General features: G+C 44.0%; 1 protein-coding gene across 1 annotated transcript in view; it reads right to left on the bottom strand.

Moving 5' to 3' along the window:
* EBF2 (EBF transcription factor 2) overlaps window positions 1–13,737 on the bottom strand; it is a 217,922-nt gene that overhangs the window by 41,689 nt on the left and 162,496 nt on the right. The window contains exons 10-12 of the mRNA XM_013005913.2: window positions 4,218–4,335; window positions 2,545–2,675; window positions 1,541–1,667 (exon numbers count right to left, since the gene is read on the bottom strand). Coding sequence (XP_012861367.1) covers window positions 1,541–1,667; window positions 2,545–2,675; window positions 4,218–4,335 — 376 coding nt within the window. The remainder of the gene's footprint in view (window positions 1–1,540; window positions 1,668–2,544; window positions 2,676–4,217; window positions 4,336–13,737) is intronic.

Genomic DNA, 13,737 nt, shown 5'->3' with positions numbered 1-13,737 from the left:
GAGGCACAGAACAAGCAAGGCAGCCGCACACTGGTCCGATGATCAAGAGCGAGAGACAAGAAAGGCGAGGTTCACTGAGCCATTTATCTCACTGCCCTTCAGTTAATCCCACTTGTGTTTATCGGTCAGGCTGGCACAATTAACTATCTCAGTAGGCACGTAATAAATACGAGTTCCAATGAATGAACACATGGGTGAAACAACTATACCTCTTTTGGAGCTGGAGGAGTTCAATTGTTTATTACTATTTTAATAGAACCTTCCATGGATCCACAGAAAACCCAACCAACATGTACCTACCTCAGAGAGAAAAGTCAAAGACAAAATTTTAAATCATTTTTCTTTAAAATTACCCTTTTCCACCTACTCTTAATTGATAGCTAACTAGATATTTACACTTCTTGAGAATTGGAGGCTAAGTTCAAATGAGAAAAAAACTATACTAAAAATAAAATTATTAAAAAATGTGTCATACGCCTGATTTTTTCTTGGCCTATATATTTTTCTCGATGCCTGTTATTTCCTCTTTCAGCATACCCTATTCTAATTGAACTCTGTGCCTTCAGTCGTCCTCCTATTTAATCTTCATATCAACAGTTACTGTTTTTACTAAGACAATTGATTTGCATGAGAACCTTCAACATGTTTTTATTTCTTGCCAACCCCATTCAAAGGACCATGCAAAGCTTTACGTTTATAAACGCCTTTCCTTCCAGATCTAGCTCATGGAGCCTACGTTCTGATCCAACCCAAATGTACTTGACCATCACTGTTGAACCATCTCCTTCTTGCTTCTCTGTCCACCTGCAAATTTCATTCTCTGTGCCTTTCCACATGTGACTTTCCCTGTAGTTAGAACATTCTCCTCTGTTCTCTTTGGCCATCCAAATTCTCCCCATCTTTAAAAACCTTCTTTGACTTCCTTCTCCTCCTTGGAGCTTTGCCTCACTCTTCCAGCACACACTGAAACTTTTATTCCACTCATTGTAAATACCAAACATCTTGATTGACTGTTTCTCCAACAGTTCTACTGCCTCCTCTATAAAAGTTTCTCCATGTTGAAATAGAGAATATACCCTGCATGTTGTCTGTACCTGGGACTCATATTTATTGGCATTCAATAATTATTAGAGTGACCTCCCCTTTCAAAAGCCTGTAAGATGAGTCACGAGGCAGCATCATTGGCAAAGGGTATCTTGGATCCTTTCCAAGAAAGCTTAGTGATAGCAAGCAACTTCGTATAATTATTTTATCTAGTTACTTGAACAAAAGACTATCTAGCAGAATTCTAGAAGAGTTGCATTTGTAAGACTGTATGCCTGAAATGAACTGCCAGGACCATCTCTCAGGCCATGTAGAAACTACCTCAATAAAATACAAATTCAGAATTGAGTCCACATTTCCCCCACCTGTTGTGCTATCTTCTAGGTCACTATTCTCACACTCGTAGCAAAACCCAAGAAACTAAAAGGATTCTAAAGTGGAGAGACCTTCTCACGGGGAGCCAGGCTCCCTGGCAGACAGCGCCTCTCTCACTTACCTGTATAAATGAACCTGCCAGGGGCTCCTTTGCAGAACTGTTTGGATTTGTAAGATAAGGTCACTTCCACCACTCCAGGGATGTGTCGAGGAGGGGTCTGCACTCTGATGGCATGAGGAGTGATCAGCTGAGGAATAAGCAGTGGGGAGGAGAGATCTCTATTAGACAAGTCATCTCAGAGGACACTGGGCTCTAGCCTGAACTTGCCTTGCTCCAGGGAAACTGACACACTCACTGGGCTCCATTCACACTCTTAAAGTTTCTCTCTCTCTCTCTCTCTCTTTCTCTCTCTCTCTGTCTCCCTCTGGAATTTCCTTTTAACCCAACCTAGGAAAAGACCAATCTAGGTCTTCTCTCTTCTACTGCTGATGATCTCAAGTAACAATGCGGCAATTTCCAAACCCAACCTAGCACTATTATCTTTCGGTAATACATTTTGTTGTTTTTCTGATTGTGAAAGTAAAACACACCCAGTTTTAAAAATTGAGAAATTACGGGAAAATATCAAAAATATATTAATATTTCACAACCTAGAGTCAAAAATATTACTATTTGGTATGTGTCCCCAGTATATTTCCTCATGGCTGCATGTTACGTGATTAAGCAATACATCCACAGGCACTGTTGTCCTTTTTTTTTTTTTTCATTCAGCATTATAGTGTAGGCATTTTCCCTTCTGTGTCATGAATATTTTTCAGAACACACTCTCTTAATACTAGAATTATATTCTTTCACTTATCTAGTCAATCTCCCATTGTTCAATACTTAGGGCAATTCTAATGTCTTACCATTGTGAATAATAATAACACAAGGAATATTTATCTTTTCAAAGGGTCTTATCTCTGTAGTCATGACATGCATGTCATTTTCCCTTGCTTCGATACTCAACAATGCTTCTAATGCTTCAGGAATAACTGATCCTCTCAAAATTAAAAAACAACAACAACAACAGCAAAAAACCCTTTGGGACAAGGCAATCCGAGAAGCAAGTTGCCCTTGCCTACCTCGCTCCATACCAGCATGGTCCCAAACACCACTTGGAGACCATCAAAGAAGTTATCCCCAATGATGATGACCATGGCTCCTCCTGTGGTCCAGCCTTCGCTTGGGCTGATGGCTTTGATGCAGGGGGTAGCTAAGAAGATAGGAAAGAAAACCGTCAGTTCTATCCATCCATGGTTGAAGTTTGGAGTTTCTGGGATGGGCTGCTCTTGAAAGCTGTTTGTCATTCCAAAGAGTTCAAGCTGTGCTTTGTTGACTTGCCAACCTTCCCTAATTGGTGGTTGGTTTTCACCAGCCATTAAAACCTAATGAGTTGGCCATTATGTATGAAAAAGTGAAACACTTGGCTAATTGTGCAAAGAGTGTTTATAAAACTCTGTTGTTTTTCCCATATTTTTGTAAGTTGATCACACTGGAAACGTGTAAATCCCTTTTCTCTCCCCACCTCCTCTGCCCCAGACTACAAGATGCTAAGGTTTACAGGGCTTGTTAATGGGCCAGGGGGAGAGAAGGAGAAAGCCAAATCTATCCGAGTTTAAGATTTTCCCCCACCCCCAGCTCTATCAAGAGATAATTTCTAATCACTTTACTCACTTTATAGGAAGAATTTTCTCCCCTTCTTCCATATGTTCAAGGCCTCTGGACTTTACACCCCAACAGGAACCCAATCTGGTTTTCAGGCCATAACTAAAGTCAATCCATCACTCCATTTCCAAAGTTGACAGGGTCAAAGGTGAAGGAGAACTTTGGCAGGACTCCAAAAACATGAGCCTCCTTTGAACAGCCAGTCAATCACATCCAATCAGTCAGGGGAAAACTGGATGGGTTCCTAGTTCTCAACCCTGGGATTTTCTTCTCCCCTTTCAGTGCCCACTGTAGGAGAATTAACACCACTCCAAATTCTTTACTGATGCAATCATTTTCTTTCAGTTCATTAATTCTTATTTGAAATGATACAAGACACATTTTAAAGGCTGGGTTAAAGGGGGAGCTGGTGGGCAGTACACAACAAAACATCTTGCTAACGGAGTTGCCTAGATTGGCCATTTATGCTGTATTTTAATGTCTTCATAGACCAGGGAGCTGCAGACAATGGAAGAAATGGGAAGAACTAAGGTGGAATTCCCTTTGTTTTGTCAGTTGTCTTAATTGATATATTTTAATGTTTTGGAACAACTTGAAGTTTAACAGTTACCGGTATTTCTAATTACTTTAATGCACTTGGAAAATGACCCAGAGCAGACCACGATTTCTTCTTGTCCAAGCAAACAAAAATCAATTAGTGTCAGTTTCATTCTGCACACTGTTTTGTTTTGGCTCACAATTTGTTTAAGGGCACATCTGACACTTATTCAACCACGTCTGGCACTGTAATGTTCCTGTTTAACTAAGATGTCATGGGCCTACATTTGCCTGAAATGCCCGTCTAGCGAAAAGGAAAACACAGAACTGAATGGATGAGACAGTGAGACATGGGGACCTTGGCATGGGCTGGGCCAATTAAGGGGGCTACAACCACTCAGGTTGGAGCCAGCAAGTGTTCACAACTTCATTTCCAAACCCACGTGATTCTGAACACTGGGCCACTCTTTATCACAGACATACATTTGAAGTTCAAACAAGGAAACCCATGGAGGCTTCATTTCTGTTCCATTCCGGAGCCCCACAGCCATACCTTCCGAAGGGTCGAGTCTTCTTGCTCTTCGTCCATGCTTAGAGTTGTTATGAACAAACATGTTGTCGGAGACAGCTAGCACATGTCCATCCACATTCACGGTTGTTGACAATACAACCTGTGTGTTACCAAGAAAAAAAATGGGGGCGGGGATGATCAGTGTGTCAATTTCGCATAAAGTAGGTAAGACGCCAGAACTCTTTTTGGCCAGACTCTCATATGATGCATGTGATATGGAGTAGCACTTGGGACAAGGACGTATCTGGGGATCTCAATGGTTTGTTCTCTTGCTATCATTATAGCAGAACCTTTGGGGAGGAGAGGCTGCCCTTCTCTGTGTGTTGTAATGGGTTGTGTTCAAACACTGGTCATCTGCCTACTGTTTTTAGAAACCTTATTCTATATCAGAAGGACATGGACAAGCATTCCCAGTGATTCTTAAGCTGGAGTCAACTAGGCACCAATTGTGGATGACTAGGAAACCAAGATCTAAGCTCCAACTGGAAGATCAGCTATTGTCCTTCTGATATGTCCTAATCCAAGCCCGGGCTTCCAGATGCTGGCTTATCATGGTGTGTGGTGTCCCTGCCCATTGGTGAGCCGCAGCAGAAAGGCACAGGCTGTTGGCAAGAATATGAGGTTGCCAAAATTCAAGGTTGAAAATACAGGACATTTATTCTCTAATCTGAGCAAAGGCAAGGGTTGGGTGTGGAGTAGTGGAAGAGTAATGGATCTGGAGATAAATAGACAGGTGTCAAATCTCAATTATGCTATGTTTTAACTTGTTAATCTTTCCAAAAATAAGTCTTCTTATCTGTTTAACATAAATAGCAATGGCTTCATACAAGGCTTTTGTGAGGCTACAAGGTGTTAAGAGTGCATGGAAAGCATTTAATACAGAGTCCGGTGGGTGACAAACTCAGATGAGTTCTCCTACTTGCCTCACCCCTGTCTTGTTTAATCAATCAATAAGACGGATGACATAAATCATCAAATCTCTCTGGATGGGGTTCTGTAAAAGAGGACTCTGGGGGCTAGCTACCAAATGTTAGAAGACATGGCTTCTACTCTCGAAGAACTTACTTTCAAGTTGGAAAAATATGACTGACCCTTCGTGGGTACAGAGTATGATATCTAATTGGGTTTTATCATGTGTGCTGCAGTTCAGGGGCATATGAGACATTCAAAGAGGCAGAGATCTTCCAAGGTCTGAGCAGCCAGGGCAGGTATATTGAGGGAGACTGGCCTTGCGCAGGGTCTCAGACTTCTTTGATCCAGGAAGACGAGCCTTCCTAGAAATATGTCTAGTCTCAGCTAAAGTCATTTATTCACATCAATTTGTTTTGGAGCAATGAACCTGTTATATGTATAGTCATGCATATGGATAGAGCTTTTGAAGAAGGGCATTTGAATAGGTACATAATAAATGTCCAAAATTGGCTCTTCCTGCATACCCTCAAATGAATTCCATTGAAATTCCACTTGTAATTTTTTTGTTATTGCACTTATTATATCTACTTGTTATTTCACCCCATTCCTTGCTTTTTCAATGAAGGACAAAATCTTTGGCTCAGCTGGCCTCCTAATATACCAGAGGATTCAGTAGATAACAACTTTTAAACTTGTTGTTCTGGAAATTTTCAAACTCACAGAATAGTAACAAATCCCCAGGTAGCTGTCATCCAGCTTCAAGAATTGTCCAAATGGTGCCATTCTCATTTCATCTCTACCACGCTCCCCATTCCCTTACTCAATGGTGCAGATGATTGCCTTGGAAGGATTTTTTATTTAGATAAAACAGAGACTCATGGAAACATATAAATCTTTGCCTTGTGATGCTGACAGATGGACATACCTGTGTAGCCCATATCATGCCCACCGTGTGAAACACAGCCATCTCTCAGTAAGTTGTCTGGTGTCTCTTCCCAGACAACCTCCAGCCTCTGGCACACTCATCTGATTATTCTCATCTTAAACAGCTGTTTAGATGGCATATTTTAATTTTTTTAATTAATAGGTTTGAGTGAACCCCTAAGACATATAAATCCACAGAACATTTCCTCTATCCACATGCTAAAGGTACCATGAACACAATGGGGGCATAAATGAGTATCAATCATTCAACTCAACAGATTCTCTGTGGACACTCATCATGTGCTGGGTATCCTGACAGGCCCCAGTAATTCAAAAACATCAGGCTATGTGTTCTCAATCTGCTCTGCGTCTCTTGCATGTTTCAGCTTCTCACTGTGAATGCATGACAGATACAGTAGGGTGCTGCTCTGTCTTGTCTCCCGGTGAACTTAAAGAAATCCATGTCGTCAATAGGAAACATATCATTGATATACTCGTTCATAATGAAGAGGCACCGCTTGTCTATCTCTGGCCCCGTTTTCATGGTGCAAATGTTAACATGTTCAGGCCTGGGAAAAGTCCTTCCAAAACATTGCAATCCTGCCTGGCAACCAAAAGACAAGAGACATTCATCACTCCACACAAGCTCACCAAGGGGCACGAGCTCTTCTGAGAGGAGTCTCAACACAGCACAAAATCACATTCTGCTTAAAGGGAAAGGCCGGGCCTCCACTCAAGGTCACAAAAGTGAGCTGCACGAGCAGGTTGCAAGCACCTTATCTGCCCTGCTGCTCTGTACGAAAATCACAAGCGAGGGGACAGAAGCAAAGGGGGAAGAGACCACTGTCACAAATGGTGTGTACGAGTGGACTTTCACAGACAGAGCTGTCCTCTCTGAGAAGCGAGAGGGTGATTCAGACTTTAATTGTGAATGAGCTGACCTAGGTGCATGGAGGGGGACCTCTGGGGACTAAGTAGATATAAAGAGTATTTTCTCTGCGATCACTTTAATTCATTCCACAAGGTGCTTGTCATGCTGTACATTAATGCTCCCCATGCATTCTTGTCACAAAATATGGGACTGTCACGAGCCAGTTGATTTCATCATTGTCCATTTGGGTGGAGTGAGACTTAGTTCCAAAGCGAACATTTCCTGAATGACATACCATGATGGTTCAGATGCACTTCATTATTTTCTATTAACAATGGAAATAAATTTTAATCTCTTGCTGGCTAGCCCCGGTCTCTCATGACAGCCAGGGAATTAACCTGAATTATTTCAGTGTCTGCAAAATTTATTACAAGAGTTTAAATGATGTCCAAATGTGTGTCTGTGTGCATGTGTGTGTGTACTTATGTATATGACAAGTTCTTCCTTTTTAATATCTCAAGTATCTCAAACGATAAGCCATCTAGACTAGCCTGCCAATTAAAATGAGTTTGCAAAATGCAAAAGGCATAAGTGGCAAAGTCCACCGCCTGAAATTAACTGTATTAGGTTGGCATTCTTATATATCAAGATACGTACGCTGACGTGCTGACTCTTAGGTGAATTCCCTCTACTTGTGGGAAAGGGAGCTCCACTGTGGAGGGGAAGATACATTTGGTACATTCAAAGCTTCGGATTTAACTTCCTTCACTGTTTTCTGATGAATGATGACAACACTGATATTATTCTGTTCGGAGAAGCTAACAGTTCTGAATGTTTTCAGACTGAGGGAAGTGGAATGCGCATTCCAGCATTGTCTCACTCCCAGGCCTTCCCCTTCCACAAGCCAACTGCTTTCCCCTAGCGAGTATTTCCTGGGTCAGGAAGGCTGACCCTTTCCATCTGGAATCAATCAGTCAACTCCTGACAACTTCCTGAAACACCTCACTCCATTTCCTGTTCTCTCCCCCTTCTCTCTCTCCCCCTGGTTTGCTTCACTCTTCAAAACTGCAGGCCACAGCAGCTTAATGTTAGAGGGTCAGACACAGTTAGACTCCAAAACACTACACAAGGACACCTTTGACCTTCAAAAATCTTTACATCTTAGCTAAACAAATCAAGGTCAACATTTCTTACCATTACCTTGTTAACTATTTGTATGCATCTTTGCCAATGATCTTCTGATCATATAACCATCAATACCACTTGGATTCCTAAGATCATAGACAGGTCTGCTTTCAACCTACTACAGTTAGAATTGATACAGAGTGCTATTTGGAGGTGCTGGAAGCCCCCAAATGACAAAGTTCTGGGAAGAATTAGGGAGAGTATCCCACTCGAAAGAATTTGTGCTCATTACATGACGCCTAACCCTGATACCTATTCCTTTTGAAAGTCGTCAAACTCTGCGGGCACCGCCATTCTGCGGGCACAGCCCTGAAGGGCACCAGTCCGGAATACAGATGTCCATGATTTGTGGGGGACGGACACCCAGCGTCTGCTGCCGACAGTGGTGACGGCTTTCATTATTTCTCATAGTTGCTGCATCTGTATTCCAGCTCAAAGCTCAGTTTGAAAAGGCCGCAGATCAAGAGAGCCCTGGCGATGACAGCACTCCTCCAATGACACCGTTCAAGTCAGCGCCAAAACGGTCACCAATGATCACCGACGCAAATAATAGTTATGAGGCGGCACCTCTAAGCCCATGTTCCAGGAAAGAGAAGGAGAGATGGATGTAAATGGCCTACTTGGGCGACCTGGTGGCGTAGCGGTTAACCATTGGGCTGTGATCTGCGTGTTCGGCAGTTTGAAACCACTAGTAGCTCCTCGGGAGAAACAGTTACCATCTCGGAAACCCCCAGGGGGTGGCTCTGAGTCAACACTGACTCCATGGGAGTGAGTACCCCCAATCCAGTCAGACCTCTCCACCAAAAGGAAATGGCTTACATTTTTGTAAAGCAAAAATACTTCTCATTTTTTAACCATTCCTGATTTGGCGTTGATATGACCTCGAGTTTGGGGTGAGGTCATATCAGTAGGCACAGCCCAAATGGGGAATGACAGGGGCAGGTTCAATTGTGAATCATCTAATCATACAGCAGTCCGGCTGATTTCAGTTGAGTTGATTACAGAGCAAGAGAAACATGAATAATAAAGTTGAACATCCCATCGAAAAACACAAGGAAGTTTTAGGAACAAAATCTGCAAATCTGTTAGCAATCTGTTAAAAGTCCAGAGAAAAACTGATTGGCTTTCTCAAATTATATATATATTTTCTCATTACCTCAAAGTTCTCCCACATCCCTTATTCTCATAATTTATACAAAGCAGGAGCTAAGTTGCAAAAAGCTCTTTCCTGCCCATAAAAGACCAGCATGGGAGTTACTCTCTAGGCGGACACAACCGTTAATCTGCCTATACAACTAATTTTCAACAGAGGAACTGTTTCTTAAGAATGGCGTCGTGTGACCCAGGGACTCTTAACAAACGGACACCTTCCCACCCTGGAGTTCCTTTCCTGCCTCGTTCTGAAGTGTCCTTGTGCTTTGGGGAACATCGCACTTGTTTTTACCAACCGTCCTTAACACAGATCCCACTCAAAGCTCCGCCGACTGTAGGATTTCGTTGAGTCATGTCGGTCCGTCAGAGGACGGGCCACCTTGACCCTTGCCCCTAGCTCGTTTGTCTCAGCTCACATCCAGGTGTTCCTACAAAGACCCTAAATCTCACACAAAGGGGTATAGGAGAAAGAGAGCAGTCGGGATGAAATATGTGTTTAGCGACTACACGGGATGCTCTTTGAAGCAGAGGACCGCTCCAGTGTCTGTCTTCACGGGAGAATGATTACACCGGTCGTCAAGCTCCGCACAGGGATCAGCGTCCTTGCTCTGCAAACATACCGAATTCCACCACTGGGCAGACCCAGTCCCCCCATTTCAGTGAGGGTCGTGGACCCCCGTGCTGAGTGGGGGGCCTTTGGAGGTTTAACCTCAGGAACGTGACAAACACCGCATCTATAACACGCTCGGCACTGAAGACTCTGATATCTGCTTATGAACATGCATGCAGCAAGCTAAATGAAAATGGTCTTGAAAAGTCCCGTTATTTTTGCCAGGTATGGAAAAAGATTCTTTATGACATTTTACATCTGGAAATGGAATGAAATTCATTTTGTGCCTTTCCCTTATAACTGTTCGCTTGCTATAGATGTTATTTCAGCTTTCCCAACGCCTCCCGAGAACGTGGGGTTTTATTTTCCACCTGTGGAAGGAGGAAAAGGATGCAGGGACCATTTAAAGGAGGGAGAAAATCAAGCAGACTCCTGGGTATGGTCGGCAACCAAGTTTGGAGTCCGCATGCGAGAAGAACTAGCACATGAGCGCTTTTAGAGACTGGCTAATTCTCACAATCAGCGGGGTGCGGCTGGTGAAAGGGTTTTGTTTCCATGCACCAGGGAATCGAACCGGTCCTGCGGGGAAACCGCCAGCCCACCCCAGCTACACAGAATCAGATTCTACATTTTAACAAGATTGCGAAAGCGTCAGAATTAGCACGTGACCGCTAAGAAAGAATACAATTTGGCGATGTGACTTCGAATGGCAACCTGTGGGAGCTTTCTTCTTAAAAGACCAGTTGAGTATGGACAGGAATCACGTGGCGATTTGTGTGTCACCAGGAAGCCTGCTGATCATTCATCTACTCCACGGCACTACTTCCCTTCATCTCAAAGCCACGGACTCTGGCTACTCCCACCCAACCTCATTTTGCTCCCTTCAATCCACTTTGCTCTTCCCAGCTAAACCTTATGCCAAGTGGGATGGCGAGGACCACGGGCCAGTATTCTCATTAGCTAGAGCTTTGAGACGCTCAGCCACGTTACATGTATGCACGACAGTTCATTGTTTGGCTTGGTCACCTCTCCCATCAAGCTCTGCCACCAGAGGTGTCATGCATCACCTGTTGCCCATCAAAACTCAGAAGCAAAGCAAGACACATCAGCACTGAAGCCACCTTGTCGCAGAACTAAGGAAGCAGGCTTCCCAATCGACCCATCCCAGTCCAACCCCCGGCTGAGAAGTTCCATTGCCAGCCCAGACAGACCGAGGTAGAATGGACATTTTAACTGGATCGCTAGGAGATTCTGACACCCAGTGTTTCCCGGGTGTACTTGGGGATCTTGGTTAAAATGTCGGCTCTTACTCAATGCAGTTGGAATGGAAATGAAATTTACCATAGTGCCAGGAATGAAGAAGTAGGGAAGCTTTGCATCTGATTGCCCAAGAATATGCTACAAATGCGCTGGATGCTGACTCACAGCAACCCTGCAGGACAGGGTAGAACGGCCCCATGTGGCTTTCTGAGAGGGATCACTCTTTTCCGGAGTAGTCATCTTTCTCCCTCAGAATATGGCTCGTGGTTTAAAACTGCAGCCTAACCTGGAACCCACTATGTGACTGGCACGCCAAGAATCTGCCCAGGGGTCGGTATACATGTCCAAACTGGAATTCCCTAAGAGGTAGGCATATCCTTTCCCCAAAGTTATTACGGTTTGCACGTCTCTCTTTCTCTCACCCAAAGGACTCAGAACATATTTTCTCTGGGTGTCGGCCAAAAGTCGTATCACTAAGGGGCTTTTTTTGGTCCCCAGTGAGACATCGAAAGTCAATGGGGCCAGTTGATGGTTAGACTGTCGCACCTAGAAAGGCTTGAAGTGGCCACAGGAAACCTGCTCCAAGCTTAAGGCATTGGCCTGGGCGGAAGAATTCCAGACCCATAGGGTGTTTTGGGGTTTTTTTTTGTTTTGCTTTGCTTTTTCCGTGCCTCCAAGTAGATCATTACTATTTCTTAACTGGAAATATCCGGCTTGCTTTGCCACCAGATAATGGATTCACCTGTTGATCAGAGCGGCCATACCTCAAGTGATTTTCATTATGTGCTTTAGCCTGCCGCTCAGCAGCACAGCGCATTTCAAATGGTGGATGAGATCACAAAGCAGCTGGAGGAGCTCTTGCACCGAATGATTTGAGCTGAAGAAACCTGCAGGCAGCTGGAGCTGCATTAAATTTTTACCATTTGGACTTAATTTAAACTCTCGTCTCCCTCTTAAACTGGCGTGAGAGAAACATTCAACATTTTTTAGTTAAGGGAAATAGATGGTGGTGCCATTAAAATGTTTTATATAAGACCTGGGGTTTAAAAAAAAAAAAAAAACGAATCATAAAGGGTAAGATGGATCTTGGCCTTGTTCCAAGATGTGAGAAGCCCTGCCCTTTGCTCTTGCATCGTTTAGGACATCAGACTGTACTGCCCATCACCCAGCTGTGCGGGTGAGGTGACCATCATACGCCCTCCTTTCCCCGTGCTCTTGTGTTGCCTCTAGCCGGTGGCAGACACTGTACCTCTCAGAGTGCCACACGCCCCTCCTGGCGTCAGTCTCCACACAGCCTCCCTGCCTTTCTTCAGTTGAATCAAATAGATCCTTGGTTCCCCAATTTCCTTCTTCCTCACCCCTGTGCATTTCTTCTCACTCGCTCAGAGGTCTCGACACACCTCCCAGGGGTGGCCTCCCCAAGCCCTCCCCTCGTTCCCTTTGAGTCTCCTCCAAGACGCCATTCCACCGGACCTATTGGCTCAGAATCAGCCCAGCACCAAGGTCATTTTGTTTTGTTTTCTTTCCCAAACAGACCCCTGATGTGATTTTTCTTCCTCTCAAAAGGCATGTGCTCTTTCATACATCCTGATGCCTCCCTTCCCTCTTGAGTTGAACGATGACAAGGCCTGTGTGGTAAATGAAACCCAGGATTGATGAGCCTATAGGGACAGCAAATAGAACACAGGTTGGTGGTGGTGTGTGTGTGTGTGTGTAGGGGGGTAATGGTGTGTGTGGGGATAAAAGGGAGATGATGTCAAGGAATCAAGGAAGGAAAACTGTTTGGAAACTGAGTTTAGAAACTGCTTGATGTGATTCAACTATGGAATGATAGTGACATGTGCATTAACTCCCAAGTAACAAAAAGGGTTTTTTTAAAAAAAAGCACAGATCCAGAAATGGATTTTGGGCTCACACAAAATCCTAGCTCTGACTTAAGAACAATGAGTTCTTATGTCATGGCCCTGCTACATACTGGCCCTCAGAAAGGGAGCACAGAAGATACAGGTGCTATAGCAAAATGTGGCCAAGAAATTAGATGGTGTCCGGCTATCAGATAAAATAGCATCTGGGGTCTTAAAGGCATATCTCCAAACAAGCAGCCATCTAAGTGAGATATCAACTAAGTCCACATGGCAGAAGCACACGATCATCAGTCACTGGAGGATTAGAATCCATAGAATCCGAAGTCGAAGAAGAGATTAGCATCAGACCCTAAATGCTGAGAATCCGGTGTGCAGGAGGCGATGGCTGACAGTGGGAGCCCCGGATTCATTTGAGGAACTACACAGGAAATAAGCCTCTGGAGAACGCCCCCGAGCTAACACTGAGGGATGGAGGAAAGTGGTCACTTGGGAGAGTTGAGTATAGAAAATCAAAGGCAGGAATCTGACTTGAGGAGTTAAAACTTTGTCACCCCCCCCACCCCCCTGTGATGCAGGCTGGACTGGACCTGGTTTCCACAACTTTCTGTACTTTTGGTTTGTATGTTTGTCTGTACTTGATTAGTTTTTGTATGTTCGTACTGGGGTGTGGCTCAGTGGTGTTATGTCAGAGGAGGACACCCTCTTGAAGTTGTGTTATAAGGT

Source organism: Echinops telfairi, unplaced genomic scaffold (genome assembly GCF_000313985.2).
Source record: "Echinops telfairi isolate 266 unplaced genomic scaffold, ASM31398v2 ScPeMD7_9;HRSCAF=40, whole genome shotgun sequence".
Classification (NCBI taxonomy): domain Eukaryota; kingdom Metazoa; phylum Chordata; class Mammalia; order Afrosoricida; family Tenrecidae; genus Echinops; species Echinops telfairi.
The sequence above is the reverse complement of the archived record's forward strand: the minus strand, read 5'-3'. Positions and strand labels throughout refer to the sequence as shown.